This window comes from Nematolebias whitei, chromosome 14 (genome assembly GCF_014905685.2).
Source record: "Nematolebias whitei isolate Nwh7 chromosome 14, NemWhi1, whole genome shotgun sequence".
NCBI lineage: Eukaryota > Metazoa > Chordata > Actinopteri > Cyprinodontiformes > Rivulidae > Nematolebias > Nematolebias whitei.
Window position 1 is genome coordinate 2,341,115 of NC_056511.1, and position 18,200 is coordinate 2,359,314.

At 42.6% G+C, this 18,200-nt stretch overlaps 1 protein-coding gene and 1 pseudogene across 1 annotated transcript in view; one reads left to right on the forward strand and one right to left on the reverse strand.

Moving 5' to 3' along the window:
• Positions 1-18,200, forward strand: part of LOC119420771 — a 261,041-nt pseudogene that overhangs the window by 127,446 nt on the left and 115,395 nt on the right.
• Positions 1-18,200, reverse strand: part of gria1b (glutamate receptor, ionotropic, AMPA 1b) — a 79,862-nt gene that overhangs the window by 45,756 nt on the left and 15,906 nt on the right. Inside the window, exons 3-4 of the mRNA XM_037687758.1 lie at positions 4,269-4,508; positions 551-735 (exon numbers count right to left, since the gene is read on the reverse strand). Coding sequence (XP_037543686.1) covers positions 551-735; positions 4,269-4,508 — 425 coding nt within the window. The remainder of the gene's footprint in view (positions 1-550; positions 736-4,268; positions 4,509-18,200) is intronic.

Below are 18,200 nucleotides of genomic sequence, written 5' to 3' on the forward strand. Positions count from 1 at the left end.
ATGTTTGACCACTCGGTGGTCTCTGCAGGAGCATGCTGCAGATGTTTTACCACTCGGTGGTCTCCAGCATCTTCTTCTACGCTGCAGCGTGCTGGGGCAGCAGGGTGAAGAAAGCTGATGCCATCAGACTCGATAAGCTCATGAAGAGAGCTGGTTCAGTTCTGGGAGCGGACCTGCAGTCTCTGACAGACGTGTCTGAGCAGAAGATGTTGAGGAACCTGCTCCAGATCCTGAACAACACGTCTCCCCCCTGCATGACACCCTGGACTCAGACCACAGCACCTTCAGTCGTAGACTGAGACCACCTCCACAGAACAACACAGGAAGTCCTTCAAACTGTTCAACTCCTCCCCCTTTAGGACAATAAACACTTCAATGTTTCTGTCTGCACCTGTTTACAACGTAATTGTTGTTATTTTAATATCTTGTGTGATTCCTTGTGTATGTTCCTTCTTACTGAAACTCTGGCACAATTTCCTGCAGATCAACAAAGTTCTGTCTTATCTTTAACACCTACAGAGAGAATCTACGGTGCACGTTGGAGTTTTACCAGGTTCAGGATGTAGTTGAGGCGCTCCAGCTCGCAGTCGATGATGATCTGAAACTCCTTCTTGTAGTCGAGGTCGGCCAGCAGCTTGATGAAGGCCGGCTCCGTCAGCGTGTCCAGGTTAACGGAGGTGACCTGCCAGCTGCGCTCGGCCGCCGTGTCCAGGATCCTCTGCAGCACCGTCAGACCTGAGGAAGGACAGGCTGGAGCTGAAATCACGTCCTCGTCACCGTCACAGCGTCCAAAAGATTAAAAAGATAAGAGTTTTAATGTGGCCAGAGAGGCAACACATAATCTACACTGGATTCATTTTAATGAGTCTGAGCATGTCTCTTACTCATTAAATAGTAATGTCCATAAACATAATTTACATAAAAGATTTTGTTAATGAAAAGCTTTCACAGTGGTGGGCACGGCTCCGCTAATCCGCTAACAGCAGAGCTAACTTTCCATTTAGCATATTATCATTTTCACAAACTTTGTAAACCTTTAGAGGAATTAGCTTCGGCTAAATTTAAAACCAGTAAATTGAAGTCTGCTAAATTTTATTAAAGACAGTTCTCCAAACCAAAGTCTTATAGTACATAGATTTACATGGAGCGATGCAATAAGCTAAGCAGTATCCGGTGATGTCATCACGGGGCAGTGCCTTCCCCTCAGATCCACCACAAACTGTTTCTGACTCCCGGTGTTTACACGCTCACATGACGCCAGAACAAACAGGAGAATAACATGAAAACTCGTTTTCACACTCAGAAACATCGTGAACAGTCAGAAACGTTGCACACGCAATTCCTACCCAGCATGCTTTGCAAAGCTGACACTGTCTCTGGGACGTGACTCTCTCACACATTTCACACATCTTTAATACAAACAGATTCATTACGGAGAATATTGATGATGACACACAGTAACTTTGTAGTTATTTTATAAAAGAAGCTAACCACAGGGGGGGGGGGGGGGTAGACGAAAGGGAGAGTGGAGGAGAAGGAGGACGAGGAGGAGGAGGGATGAGGTGTGGGAGGAAAGACATGAATTAACTAGAAAAAATGGAGGAAGAGGAAAGTAGAAAGAAACGGCAGGACATGAAAGAAAAATAAAAACAAGATGTAATTAATAGAAAAAGAAAATGAAAGAAAATAAGATTAATTGAAATAAAATAAAAGTAACTGACTTCTCTCTTTTTTAGTGTGAGTTCCTGAAGCACACGTGAAATCCAGTAAAAAACAAAGAAATAAAAGTTTTAAAAAATCTAACTTTAGGCCAGTAAAATCCTGGACCGCGTCGTGTTCTTCAGCAGCTGGACGTCGGAAACGATCAAACCAGGATCCACATCATTAAAGCTATTTTGTCTCAGCTGGTTTTTATTTAACAACAAAATGATCAAATCTGATCAATAACTCTGATTCTTTCTGGACTCGTCACAGAAGACATTCAGTTTTATTAATAAAAAATAAACCATGTCTCAAACCCTCCTGCTGCCCTTGGGTCAAATTAACCCCTGAGGCCTCGGGGTTACACCATGTTCACATAGAAACTGTTAAAAACACAAATTAAAACTAAAAACCAAAGGAAATGAATAAAAACTCAAACGCTCAGAAAAGCTTATGACATCTTTATGAGTGTGTGCGTGTGAGCGTGCACGCTGTGAGAGGAGTTTGAGACAGCAGCAAACGTTTCAGCCACGCAGGCGCTCAAACCTGAAAGTTCACGTTCAATGACCCACGCTGTGTTTGGGTCGACGCTCTTCGGCCTCTTCAGCCTCTTCAGCCTCTTCAGCCTCTTCAGCCTCTTCAGCTGATGCTTCGGCTTTTTGTTGCCGTTTAATCTGAGGGATGTTCGGCTCAGATTTATTTTTATTTCTTTTGTCCTTTTCACCAACCACAGGAGAATTCACATCTTGTTCATCGGTAACATCCAGAAAACTCAACCCAACGACGTGAGGAACACGAAAAGGCTCTTCCAGGCCTCCGACGGTTTGAAGACAGAGGAGACGACGTCAAGAAGGACAAAGAGGACGAGGAGGACAAAGAGTCTGTTAGCTCAGATTTCCTCGGATTTTAGTTTGAATTCAACAAACTCATAAAACATTTTCAAACTGTGTTTGTTTTATTCCTAAAACCTCTTAAAAACAACGGTTCTGAACAGTTAGTATCCTACCTGGCACAGATAGCGCTTTGAACGACCTCACTTTGGAGAAAACGTTTAATTCTGACTGGAATGATGAGCAAAGGGAGAGTCCAAGTGAATCACTGCTTCTTAAATCGAACTAAACGGATAATTGATAATGCCAGTAGCAGCAGCAGCAAGCCGTAGCACTTCCTGAGACCCCTGAGGTCACGACATCCTTAATTTTTCTTGTGGAATACTTGCACAATATGAGATTAGTGGTGATAAAAGTTTAAATATCATTTGTTCAGTGGTTCGGCTCGGACAAAACTGAAGAGCTAAATTTAGCTCTTCTGAGTGACTCCGCCTACAAAGTGGGTTAAGCTTCTTTAAACAGCTCCAGACGTGGAGAACTTGTTCTGCAAACATTATTATTAAAGTCTTCTGACTGCTGTCACTTCCAGTTAAAATGTTATTCCTGCAGGAAACGCCTCAGCTTGCACAGGAAGGGCTACGGCTATTTAATGCTGCCAGACGGTCTCAGCTCAACATCGCCTCCTGCTGGCCCGGAGTGTAAACCACAGAACACGGGGGAACTTGAACCAACAACGATGTGAGAATTATTAGTTCAGATCTGATCCGTTTGTGTCAGCAAACCACCCCGCGCGTCTGTTTGTAGTTTTATATTTAACTGATTTATTAGACATCGAAATTCGTCTTATCATTGCTTTGTCAACAGAGTCCGAGAGGTTGAAAAGAGACGGAAAAGTGAGTGATGTTGTCAGTGATGCTTTCACTGTTTGTTTGTTTGTTCTGCTTTTAAACCTCTGACCAACATACAAATAATACCCAAAAGTTTAAAAATAAAATCAAATAAAAAAAGGAAAAGACAATAAGAGTGTCCTGCAGGACGGAATGAGAACAGAAGCTCAGACGAAACAAGGACGATGAAAAGGAAGAAGGAATAAAAAGCAGGATGCCAAAAGGATAATTGAAATAAATTACAGCCGTACAGTCCGGGCTGTGCTGAACAGTTGTGAGGCTGTTTCCATGGCAACAAGGCTGTGCGGTAATTATGAGTCAGAGTCGATAAGTTTTTTCTTCTGATTGTGTCGGTAAAGGTCGGAGCGGGACGGTGGGTTCGTTTGTGTGATGAAGGATGAGTTGTTGATGTGAGTTTGGACTGTCAAACCCAACACACACACACACACACACACACACACACACAAACAACAACAACAACAACAACAACATGAAGAATGAGGAGAATAAAAAGAAAATAATGGGAAAGTTTAAAAAGATGAAAAAAGGAACAGATGACGATAAACAAGAATAAAAATATTTTAAGCAGGATGTAAATAATATTTTAGCTCCTGTTTTGTTCGGCTCTCCATCTGATTTGTCTTAGCTTCAGGTAAAAGGTTGGACACATCTGCTGAAGGTCTCAGGAACTGAGGAGCACTTCTTCAGGTAAACAGCAGAAATGAGACGAGGAGCTAGCAGGAAACTAAACGCCTCGGAGAAGGTCCCTGCTGGATCCACAGGTCCACCCTGTAAACGTGAACGACGTGACAACAAACACCTGTACAGCATGCTGGGGTGGCGGGCTCACCTGAGTCGGAGCTGTACATGTAGACGAAGCGGGTCCAGTAGAAGTGGTCCAGCAGGGCCATGAGGGGCTCCTGCAGCTCGGGCCGCAGCTGAAGGACGAACTGGTTGTTGGTGTGAACTGGGAAGGACGGCGTGACGAAGCACACGTGCAGCGAGCTGCAGAAGGACATCAGCATGTTGACCGTCCGCCGGTCGTACAGACCCATGATGGCGTACACGCCCTTCGAGAACTGAGAGCAAACTGGGAACGAGGAAGAGGAGCACCAGGGTTAGAATCATGAATATGTTCACTGATACTCCTGGATGTCAACAAAGGTCAGGAAATGTCTTTGGTTCATTATCTTTTCATGTTGCAGTACTTCTTAGCAACACATCTACTGCTGGAAAACCAGTTTATTTAACTTTAAATGGAGACGTATTTAAAAACAAAGTGGAGCATGAAGTAAAGTCAAGTGTCCAAACTTGAATCTTCTCTGTCCAACAGCGTATTCTGCTTCTGACCCTGGTTTTGAGGATCTGGAACCCCAGGTGCTACAATGAGGCTCCTGACCGGCCGGACCGGTGACCAACTAGTGGATATCCCATCTCTCCACCGTCTGGACCTGAACTCTGTCCTCCAAGAGAAAGATGCTCAGCTCCACAGTTAAAGGCTTATCAGAGACCACCTCCAAAACCAGGGCGAGGAGAGGATGGCTGACCTGCCTGCTGTCCTGACCTCAGCCTCACTGTGAACCTGCTACTGGTGACCAACACAACCACACTGGTTGACTCAGGACAAATGCTGGTTGAAGGATGGGACACCGCCCCACAGCAGTGTGTGACCAAGCTGGTGAGCAGCACGTTGTAGTGGCTGTGTATGGTTCTTCCACATGCTACTGCGGTACCTGTTAAATTATAAGATTGCATAAATTCTTAAAACTGCCAATATATTTAATTTTTGTCAGCTGTCAATCATTCAACAATGAAATACTAAACATGATGCAGAAAAACTGGTCCATGCATTTGTCACGTCTAGACTGGACTATTGCAATGGTTTATTATCTGGGTGTCCAAATACTTCTTTAAAACGTCTTCAGTTGATCCAAAATGCTGCTGCCAGAGTCTTAACTGGAGTTACTGGGAGAGATCATATCTCTCCAGTTTTAGCTTTTCTCCATTGGCTCCCTGTGAAATCCAGAATAGAATTCAAAATCTTACTTCTAACCTACAAAGCTCTCAACAACCTAGCTCCATCTTATATTACAGATCTTATTGTTCCATATTTTACTAACAGAGCACTTCTCTCTCAGACTGCAGGTTTACTTGTGGTTCCTAGAGTTTCCAGCAGCAGAATGGGAGGAAGATCTTTCAGTTCTCAGGCTCCTCTCTTGTGGAACCAACTTCCAGTTTCTGTCCGTGAGGCTGACACATTGTCCAGTTTAAGACTTTCCTTTTTGATAAATCCTATAGTTAGGGTCGGCTTGTTATGCTGCTATAGACTTAGACTAATACACTGTAAAATGTATTTTTGACTTGTTGTTGACTCAACGTAATATTTTTTGTCAGTTTGACAAACTGCATGTGTCGTTGTGAAAACAATAAATTGTTTTTTAAATCCTTGTGAACTTGTCAAGTTAGAATCTCACATCCAGCTGACTTAAAGATACTCATCAACTTAACTTTGTGCTAGTTTTACACAACAGTCCAGCAGGTGGCGACAGATAAACCAACCAGCTGGTTTATCAACCACTAACAAACAACAGAAGAAGAGCTGGGTCAGTTAGATGTGCCTCGTCTTTAGCTGCACGGTTTATTGCTAGCTCAGGTCACCGTGCATATATGCAGATATTTTTCCACATGGATGGAGTCTTTCCAGATGTGTAAGCTGCTCAGGAACAGAGGAACTAATGCACCCCTATACCATCAGAGAAGCAGGCATCTAAACTGTGAGTTGATAACAGGCTGGACGGTCCCTCTCCTCTTTAGTACAGATGATGTGGAATCCATGGTTTCAAGCAGAACTTTAGATTTGGATCCGTCTGACCACAGAGCAGTTCTGAGGTCATGAACCAGTTCTCAAACATTTCACCTGATAAAAAAGATCAACTATAGTAAATACATTTAAAGACAACAATATGTGGAAGAGTTCCTGAGCCCAGACCAGAACCAGACCTGGTTTTATGCAGTGGACCCTGAAGGCCCAAAAATCACGACCATCTACTGTTGACCATAATTTTCATAAAATAAGAGCGCGCTCCACATTTAGGGAAGACACACGTGAACCTCTCCATATGTAGCGTTACGTTCATGATCAGATGTAAAAGTCATGGATGACCTCGTCTTCTCTGAGTGTGTCCTTGTGTCCTCACACCCCTCTGACCCACACGAGCATCCAACAAGTCTGCCCCCACAAGCAGCCTCTCACTGGAAATAACCTTTCCCTGCGGTGCCATGCTATCATGCTAACAATAGTTGTCTGTCCTGTGGCGCATGCTATAATGCTAACGAGGTATCTGTCTCTTAGCGTTAGCGCTGCTGTCCTGCAGAGACGACAGGCTGGTCCTGTGTCACGGGGAATCAGGCAGCGGAGATCTGACAGATGCCGTCGGCCCCGGGAGGTGTTTAGAGTTATTTGTGTTTGGGGTCAGAAACATCCACACGATGGGGTCCAGATGTGCACGGGAGGAACCGATCAAGAGATTTCCACACACAAACAGCTGTCTTTCTGAAATCACTGCTGCGTTATCACATTACCCTCCATTAGTTGGGTTGTCATGAGCGTTCTGGTCCATTTGATGTGGTCTTTAAAAAACACCCGTTTCAAGAACGGTGTTTGAAATTGATGTGTTTGAGCCGAGAATAGTTCCAACGAAGAACGTCGGGAAACAGTTTCACAGAGGGCTTTAGAGTTGGGCAGCCTCTCTCCTAATGTGTATTTCTGGTTTAATATGATTCTGCCTGAATGTTTAGCTGCATTATTATGATGGGTTTATTAAAATATGTGTTTTAGCTTGTTTCATTTAGCTTTTTATCTGTTTTGTGATTAAAAAAATTAGAAGTAATGAGTAAAATGTGTGAAGCAAACCTTGACTTTAAAAATTGTGATTCTTTTGTGATTAGTTGTGAACTTTTATTTTTTCATTGTTCAATAAGTCACTCTGAAAATGACGTAAATGTTTTTGTCAGGCTTGTTCACCTGAAATGAAACATTCACAGCCAGTTTTACTAAAACATAGTTAGTGTTCCTGTGCTTACGATCTTCAGACGGGCTTCGATCAAACTTCTACCATCAAATAACTCTCATCCAGAATTTATTTTTAACGCACGTAAAAAAGATGTTCAAAGTGTAGAAACAGTCATAAACTCGGTCAGATCAGTTAAATACGGTTTAAAAACTGGTGACCAGAACAAAGTTTCCAGTCTACAGGTTCAGTGGATGAAGCAGGTCCAGTTTCTGGACGGATGCAGTTCCTCAGTTTGGGCCTGAACCTCTTGGTTGTTAAAAGGCTGGAGGACTCGTGTTAACCCACTTCTTCTTCTGGTTAATCATCAACCTTCCTCTCACTGTGCTGCTTCTACAGACCGATCTCCTTGTTTTATGTCCAAACTGTGAAGCAGGAGCGCGTTTCTTCTGAAAACAACTGTCGGGTGAGAAGCCTCGTAGAGAAGATGAAGATGAAGAAAGCAACGTTTGTCCTCCTGAATCAAATTCATAAATATTCAGATGTTCTGTTTTTATCTACGAGCAACGTTTCCAGTTCCTGGCAGCAGAGTTTCAACCGTCCGTGTCCCGCCTGTCATCGTTTCTGTCATTAACGCTCAACAAGGACGCTGAGCGGAGACTGGGCTGACCTCGCTCTCAGTGAGCCTCCTCCAATCACACGTCCAGATTGTCTCCACCCGAGGCGTTCAGCAGAGCTTTATTTAAAGACAGCCCAAAAACGACGACGAGCGCCGGAGGGTGCACAGCTGTGACCACGTCTACTCCCAGTGCTCTTCAGCCTCCTGATGCATCCATCCAGCCATCCATCCATGATAAACAACAACCATCCTTATGTTCACAAAGACAGGGAGGGACAGGAAGGACGTCCATGGACTCAAGGCCTTCATCATCATCATCCTCCAGTGCCTCCATTCATGGCGAGCAGCAGCTCGAGCGTTTGCCCGGAGACACCCAGCCAACGACCAGGTCAACGTTTCAGCACGTCGCATCGTATATCCGTCACTCAGCCGACACGTTTCTCCACCGCTTCGTCGGAATGACAACCAGAACCCGAACGAGGTCCGAACCAGCGCATGGTGACATTCATAGTTTGGTCTGAAGTGAGGCGCAGTGGGAGACTCGGCCTAAAGGCGGGGACATGACGAGTCATTTAAACTGGGAGGTTTCACAGACGAGATGAAGCGTCTCCCTCGTTGATGTTTCAACTTAATGACAGAACTTGTGCATCAAAGTGAAATATTCTGCGAAGCATCAATAAAGACGAGCTCCGACCACCGCGCTGGTCATAAACAAACGATGCGCAGCTGGAGTTAGTTCCAGTCATTAACAAACAGTCAGTCACAGATGAAAGGCCCAGAGTTCGTTATTTTAAGGTGACATCACCTGCTTCAGTCAGCGCTTCACCCCGAGGTCCTCCTGAAACATACGAGACGTTCTCCTGGAGAACTCAGCAGACAGCTCCTATAAATATCATCCTTCTGCTCCGATCTGATTCTGTAGTAAAAGAAAGACTTTAACCCTGGAGAACACCTGATTCAATGGTTGAATCACCTCTTCATGTTCTGCAGAAGCCCGTTAGTCACCCGTTGATTCAGCTCAGGTGTGTTGGAGCAGAGGAAACATGCAGGGTGGTGGCCCTGCAGGACCAGGACTGGACACCCCTGGTATGAAGACCTGCTGAGTGTCCACCATGAGGAGGTGCTGAACCGGAGAGCAGATTAAAACAAGTCGTGTCAGACAAAAGAGTTCTGTGGTTCCAAACTGTGAGTTGAGCTTCACCGCTCACCTGTTTTCAGCTCAGACTCTAATCAACGTGTTCAGCAGTGGTGCAGATTAAACGTGCACCGTCCTCTGGGGATAACACGTTCACGCACACAGGAACAACGTGCTGTACTCATCCTCGCAGCCAGACTCAACTGCTGCCTCGCAGGCATCGATGCAACGACCGCCCACTGCGCCCGCAGCTCCGAGACACTCGGGAGGATCTGGAGACCCCCCTGCAGGTACCAAGCTCAGGTCCCAACGGTCTCCACTCATGTCTACGTTTACTTTTTACCCATCTGCTGAGATTCAGCCATCATTTGCTCCACAGGTGGCAAAGCAGCTGCATCAGCTGGTTCAAGAGAAACAAGAATGACAAGAATCGTAGCACTCAAGCAAAAGTCAGAAGAGTTTCACTGTCTAAACCATGGTCCTAAATCCTGGTCCTGGGGGGGCACTACCCTGCATATTTAAATGTTTTTCTGCTGCAACACACCTGATTTGAATCAATGGTTGATCACCAGCCTTCAATTCAATCATTGATTCAGGTGCGGTGGAGCAGGGAACAGGGACAACATGCAGGATAGTTGTGGTGTTATCCAAAAACCTGTTACAGGTTTGTTGACCTTTTGACCTTTGACACTTTCATTTTACTAGTTCAGTTGGAAATGTGGATTTTGAATAGTAATTTCTACATGGAACAATCAGAATGTAAATATCTTTAATTTAATTTCTGACGTATAAGAATGTTATTATGAGCAGGAGAAATGATGTATCATTTCTCCTCTAAATTATGGTAGAACTGCCTGCCGTACCATGTGCCAAATCCAGCCAGCAAGTGGAGTTCAAGGGGAAAAAATAAAATAAAAATATAATATATATATATACCTGTATATACATATGTAGTGAACTAAGCCTGAGGTCAAATCCTGACCTTAAGGACCTTATGGGACAGAGACTGTCATTTCATTGATTTGAATCCAGAAATACAGGTTGACCCATCCTGAGACTTTCTTTCTTGAATTAATCAAGTGAAAGAACACTATTTTCTATTATCATTACTATTTTACAAGTGTTTGATAATCAAAGTGTTTTTAGTTCAAACCATTTTTAGATGTTGCAGTGAACTAATCATTTTTAATTCAACTGTGAAACAGTAATAATGATTTTAATCCTCATGCAAAGTAGAAATCATGTTAAGTTCTGTTACAGAGTAATTATGCATTTTCTGATTTTCTGTCTTTGAATGAGCAGTGTAAGTTGGTCCAAGGTTGGAGTCAAATGCAAAACAAGTTGTTGGAACGAGCTGTCATGTTTTTAAATCCTCACAGACGTAAATAGAGAGGCTGGCACCTGTTTTCCCCCAACTCGTCTAAATATTCCTCTCGTCTGTCTGAAAAACATTTTCAATCTGTTCCATAACATTCTTGCTGTTTTTCTGACTCCTAGTGACCTCTTACGTCACAAAAACACACCCCTGTCTGGTCGAAACGACCAATCAGGAAACTCCCAAATAAACCGGAAATAGAGCTCTTTAAATGTCGGTACTTCCTAGTTCAAACGAGTCGGGTGGAGAGTTTGCAGCTCCAGTCGTTTGGGAGAACAGAAGTCCAGCATGATCCAGAGCTCTTCCGAGTCCTGTGGGAATTATGCAATCTTCCACATCTGAGTGGAACTTCTGAAGGACTCCACTCATGTGAAGTCCACTCGTGAGGTGAACTGTTGTTGATGAAGTCCCGCCACCACTCCGGACGGTTCTCTGCCATCCTATGGAGACGCTGGACCGGTAGCTTAACTGGAGCTCCGTTTCCACTGATTCATCGTCAGAGAGGTAACGAGTCGAGTTTACTACCGAGCATACTGAGGAAAGCTGGGTTCGAATGGAGGGTGCCGTTCTGTTCAACACTTTTCACTCACACACACCATCTCCCTCCCTCTAAATTTCATCTTTCCATCTTTAAACTCTTCTATCTGCTAGCAAATTAATCCAGATATTTCCAGAAATGTCTGTGGTGAAGCAAGGTTTTCAACCATCGCCGTATGGTTAATCAAATTGTACAGCTTGCAAAATTAGCCATGTTGTTGTTGAAATCATTTTGCCAAATTAATGTAAATGTGTGATGTTAAATTTTGATTCTGTAAATAAATGACCACGTTCATTTTGATGGGTCAAAGATAATTAACGTCTCCGTCCACATTTTATTAAATTCAATGCACGTCATTATACAGTCCAGAAAAATTAAAGAATCCGTTTAATTTATGAATATATCATGCATATGTTCATCTACACATACTACTTGTATTACATAACAGCCATTTTTATGTTTTCTAAGGTTTGTTTGGTTTCGATGACAACTTTGTATTGAGTCAACTCCAAATCTAATCAGGTGCAAATTCACATTCAGTCTTTTTTCCTGAGTTTATTAAAATCTGTCCAGTGGTTCATGAGACTTTAGCTCCGCTGGCCCTCCTCATCATCAGCTAATCTTAACTAACGTGATCAGAGGAGCTCCAGTTTTCCTCCCCGGGGTGGAGGAAGAGGACGGAAAATGGGGAGAGAGAGGAAGAAGAGGAGAAAATGAAATGACTTCTCGCTGCCAGAGCTCTTCTTATCAGGAGCCTACAGATTGAGACAACAGGAGGAGAAAACATGGCCGCTTCCCCTCCTCGCAGTTCGTCTTATTTATTGTTTACTGGAGCAGAAAATAAAGAATAAATAAAAACATTGTGTGGAACACATTTAGGCAGGAGGCCCAGTGGAAACGAGCTGAAGCCGATTCGCTCTGCAGCTGACATCTCGCCCTTCAGGACCTGCTTGTAGTTTCACGCTCAATAGCTCAACTCAGATGGGAAATAAGGATAAAGTGTGGTTTAAAAACACAAAGAGCGCTGCATGCTTCACATGGACAGATTCTTATCTTCAGCAGAACAATTCAGCAACGAGAGGAAGAGCCGCTGCTGAGAGAGGAGGGCTGGCAGCAGAGAAAAAGAGGATTATCTTTAATTACTAATCTTAATCCTTAGTTTCATGTAAGACAAACTGTATCAGGTGCAGTAAAAACAGGGAATAAACTCTGAATGCTGAATGGCTGCTGGAATTTATTAGAGAATAAAATGTTAAAATCAAAACAAGCAGAAAGGGAGCCAAAACTGGAGCTCAAAGCTAAAATCTGTAAAACAGCTGCTGAATGCTAAACTGACTAAGACAGAAACTAAAATGTAAAATAAACAGGCCATTAGTTAAAATGTATTTTAGCTGAATTAAAAAAAAAAAAGCTGAACAGCAAAATAGCTACAATTTTAAATGGAAAAACTTAGTAAAAATTTAAAAATGGTAAAAAAGAAAAAGTAGCCGACAGTAGCTATACTTTATTTAACTTGGAGAGATAGCCTGCTAACATATAAAGGAAGCTCTTTGTAAAGCTGTTTATTATTCATCTTTAATAAATGAGAATTTAAAACATATCCCCAGGTTCCTGTTCAGCACTATAACTAAACTAATGAAAAGTCCCATCTCTGTTAATTCATGCATCCCTATAAGCACTGATGACTTCATGAGAGTCTTTATAAATAAAATTATTTAAATTAGAGACAAAATTCAAACCATCCTTCCTACTATCACCTCTGATTCCCTGTCAGACGAAGCAGATGTAGAAATGCCACTAGAACCTGAGTTGTGTTTGGACTGTTTTTGTCCTGTTGAACTCTCTGAATTGTCAAAAATAATAGCTTCATCCAAACCTTCAACACGTCTGCTAGATCCCATCCCAACCAGACTGTTTAAAAACCTATTTCCCCTAATTAATGTCCACATTTGGATCTGATTAATTTGTCTCTAATAAACGGTTACGTACCACAGAGCTTTAAGTTTGCTGTAATTAAACCTTTACTTAAGAAACATAATCTTGATTCAGGAATCCTGGCCAACTATAGACCTATATCTAATCTAAGTTTCATCTCAAAAATTCTAGAGAAAATAGTTGCAGGTCAGTTACGTGATCATCTGCGAAGAAATAATCTGTTTGAAGAGTTTCAGTCAGGGTTCAGAGTTCACCACAGCACTGAATCTGGACTGGTGAAAGTTACTAATGATATTCTCATGACCTCTGCAATGGAGAGGTGTCTATACTGGACCTGTTGGACCTCAGTGCTGCATTTAGTTGATCATATTTTACTACAGAAACTTGAATGTTGGAATTACAAGAACTGCTTTAAATTGTTTTAAATCATATTTATCTGATCAAATCCAATTTATAAATGTAAATAACAAATTTTCTTCATACATCATGACGTTCCTCAGGGTTCAATGCTTGGACTAATACTCTTTATGCTTCCATTAGGCAAAGTTATTAAACAGCATGGGATACATTTTCATTGTTATGCTGATGATACTCTGTTATATTTGTCCATTAAACCCAACTAATCCAATCAGCTACTTAGACTACAAGCATGTCTTAAAGACATAAAAACCTGGATGACCCTTAATTTTCTGTTTTAAACTCAGAGACAGAGGTTGTCGTTTTAGGACCTGAACATCTTAGGAATTAATTTAGCAGTCTTTCACTTTCTCTGGATGGTATTAATTTGACTTCCAGTTCTAATGTCAAAAACCTTGGTATTATTTTACATCAGGATATATTTTTTAACCCCCACATTAACAAAGTTTTCATGCAACCTTTATGTATGCAGGTTAGTCTCATTGAGTCACAAGGTTTCATTTTTAAGAGTGATTTGGTTGAAGTTATCAGGACCATGCAATCTGCTGGCCTCTTTAGAAAGATAACAGAGGAGTCGACTGGAGAGAGGGTGGACTCCAGAAACCATCTCATCACCATCAAACTGGTTGACCCACTATGTGAGTGTGCTACTTATGGGACTGAGCTTATTGTGGCTCCTCGGACTGGTGAAGTCATTTGGATGAAAAACAAAATGTTTCAACACAGAGAAACTGTTCAGAGGACCTGACTCAACTTTGTTGGATTTTTTACCTGGATTATGAGCATGAACTTTGATAACTTTTACTGATTGGCTTTTATAATACATGTGAATGGTTTTGTTCAGTGCTCGGAGACGACTTCTGTTGTGACTTGGAGCTAAAGAAATAAACTGAATTGCATTGAAATTAAAACCTAAAACCAGTAGAACGCTAAATGTTCAAACAAGCAGTACAGTAGGTTCACACTACAATGAGCAAAACAGGACATTTACACAAATATGGTACAAGATGGATTAAATCCCAACAAACCAACAGAAAGCAGATCAGTTTAGCTCTACATGTTGTATAGTCTGTGTCTGCAGGCAAACACCATCAGAACCAAATAACCATAATAAAAGAAAAATAAAGTGAGCAGTGGACTTTCCTCTGTTTTATTTCCACACCATCTCTAAAACCCGTCACTCCAGGATGAAGAACAGAAAAGGCTTCAATTATATGAAAAGTCTCATCCGGGACTGTTAATGTGCAGCCGAGCAGCCAGTGTTAGCAAAAGGTCACACTGAGGGGGCTGCTCCATTCAGAGCTGTGTTATATGCTCTGTTAGCCTGTTGTGTTGCACGCTCTGTTAGCATGTCTGCTTCTACCCGATTCCATTCATTCCGCTCCTATTCAGCCCAGCTCCATTCACTTCAGCCTGATTTGCTGGCATGAACACAGCACCATGTGCCAAAGAGGCTGACTTCATTTAGGTTCTTAGCAAAAGGATGTGTTTGTTGCTGCAGCAACACATTCAGTAGGAGTTGGGTCTCTCTGCTGCTTAACAATCATTCTACACCACATGATCTCTGTCCTTCCCGTCTTTTTAAGTCAATAGCAAAAATTTGAAACCTGTGTGCTTATATATCCATCCATATAGCTATGCATCCATCAATCTATCATGTAGCAGTAGCTTTAGCACATATCTTATCTTATATATACAGGTATACAGGACACCTTTTCCAAGGAAATTTCAAGGCATTTCCAGGCCAGTTGAGATGAGACTCTCCAGTGTGTCCTCTATCTTCTTTGGATCTCCTCACTGTAGGACATGCCCAGAACACCTCCCTAATGAGGTATCCAGGGGATATCCTTACAAGATGTCTAAACCACCTCAACTGGCTCCTCTAGCTGTGGACTACTACGAGTCTCTGGACTACCTGGATCAGTGATAACATTCTTTTGGTCACTACCCAGAGTTCTTTGTCATAGGTGAGGGTAAGAATGTAGACTGACCGATAAACTGAGAACTTCTCTGTACAGCTCAGCTCCCTCTTCACCACAATGGACTGGCACAGAGTCAATCTCACGCTCCATTCTTCCTTCACTCATGAACAAAACTCAGAGGTACTTGAACTCCTCCACTTGAGGCAGAACCTCACCTACCACCTGGAAATGACAATCCACCAGGACCATGGCCTCAGATTATGAGGAGCTGCTCCTCATCCCAGCTGCTTCACACTCAGCTGTGAATCCAGTGAGAGCTGGAGATCATGACACAATGACACCAACAGAACCACATCATCTGCAAATAGCAGATACAGAATTCTGAGGTCATCAAACCAGACTTCTTCCATCCATCCCCTGGCTGCACTTATAATTTCTGTCCATAAAAGTTATGAACAGAAATTTAAATTAAATTCAATTCTATTCAAAAATACTTCTTTAATCCTAAAATGTGACAACAGGCAGCCCTTGTAGAGTTTGACTCCCACCATGAAGTGGTCTGTCTTTCTGGCAACAATGCATAGCAAACCCTTGCACCTTCTGTAGATGGACTGAATGACACATAGCAACAAAATCCCAGTACCATACTCACAGAACACCTCCCACAGTGTTTCTCAAGTAACACTGTTGAATGTCTTTCTAAAGTCAACAATTATTCTCCACATCCAGACTGGTTGAGAAAAATCGCACACCTCCAACGACCATAGTGAGGGTAAAGAGCTGGTCCCATGTTCCATGGCAGAGACAGAACCTGCATTATTTCTCCTGAAGTACAACACAACTATAAAGTCTATGACTGATCTGTGGCCTAGGATGTCCTGGTGTCATGTGCACTTATCAGAGTCAGAGTCAGAGTCAGAGTTTCTTTATTGTCATTCGCACCTCATGTGGTACATGTGGTGGAGCGAAATTATGTACACAGGGTCCCAGTTACATCCAACAATAAAATGCACAAGAAAAACAGTAATGACATCTAAGATATGAACCAAGAAAAACATCAACTAAATATACACCAAGCACCAATAACATAAAACATTGAACATCAGCACAAACATGAACATGAGTCCGCGAACAGATGTGCACGCATGAACACACCAACATTGAAACAGATCAGCAGCAACATTGAAACAGATCAGCAGCAACATGTTATGGATACACTTGTGTTCAAACATGATGTTCCTGGTGGACAAACTATAACTAGCACTGAAGTCTAACAACAGAACACCGCTTGAGTTCAGACCCGAGAGGCTGTTCCTCCCAATCCTGCTCCTCCAGGTCACTCAGGGTCACCCTTGTCAGCATTGAAGGCCCCCAGCAGGATAAAGGAGTCCCCAGCTGGAGCATCTTCCAGCACCCCTGCTTAGGACTCCAGAAGACTGGGTACTTTGAACTTCCATTCAGCAAATAGGCACAAAGAACAGTCCCCCCACCCAAAGGTGCATGGATCTTTCATCTACCAGGGAAATCTCCAATGCTAGCCATCTGTCTCTGTCTATGACTGTCTGTTCATCTGATTGTCTGACTGTCTGTCTATCAAGCTGTCTAGCTATCTAGCTATGATACGTAAGGGTCAGACCATCAAGGTCGCTGCCTTTAGTGCACCACTCGCCTGACTCATTTGACCCCTTCTGCAGGTAATGGACCCATAGAAAGGTGTACCCTTGTAACTCATTCAGGCTGACTGGGTCCCTCGGGTAGAAGCCTGGTCACCAGACACACGTTCCACAGGCCTGACGCCAAGGTGGGGTTCTGGTAACCCACAGTCAAGAGAGGGACATCAAAACTTCTTGTTGTCTTCTGTCCATACTAGTACTGTAAAATTGTTATATATACTGCTAATTTACTCTTTTACTAATACCCTTTAATTACTCTTCCCACACACCTAAAGCAACTGGGTCCAAAACAACCTGGTTCTGGGTCAAATACGGACCCAGCCGACCCTAGGTAGTTTATACACAACAGGTCGTAGTTTCATCGTACCAGGTTTTGTTTCACCCCCAAAATGTGGACAAATTAATGATTTGTTGAACTAGGGACACCAGAGAGCTGCAGATGTAATAATTCCAGTGGAATGTTTCAGAAGGAGATGGACACAAACATCTTTTCAGCATAATTAAATAAATCCTAGAGAATGTGGATTCATCGGCACATTCCTCTCATGACTGTGTGAAAACTTTCAGCTCCAAATGGCCAATATCAACAAATAATTCATGAAAAATCATCAGGACTGAAACCTGGAGAGAAATATTGAGCAGAAACCCCGTAAGGGTCCGAGCTCTGATAAAACCACTGTGACAGATGGAACTAAGCCTGAGACCCGTCACAGGTCTGACATGGACTGAGTCAGTCCACTGGACTGAGACAGGTCGCTGACTCTGCAGGACTCCTGCACGTCAGGAGTTCTGATGGAGGTGACGGACAAAGGAGCAGAAAAACCACTACCCTGGTTTGGACAGCTGCTGAGGCTCGTTCATGATGGATTCACTGAGATTACAGATTATCTGCTCCGTTATTCACAAACAGTGCAAATTATGAGTGGGAACCACACGCCCATCAAATTCAGAGGGTGTCTGTTATTTACACGCTTTCTGCATCAGAACAAATCAGATCTCTACTGTCAGGATTATTAAATCTTCAGAATACTGGGAAAAGTATTTTCATCTGCAGCTGCAGAAAGTAGAAGGTGGTAAATTTATTTATATATATATATATATATATATATATATATATATATATATATATATATATATATATATATATATATATATATA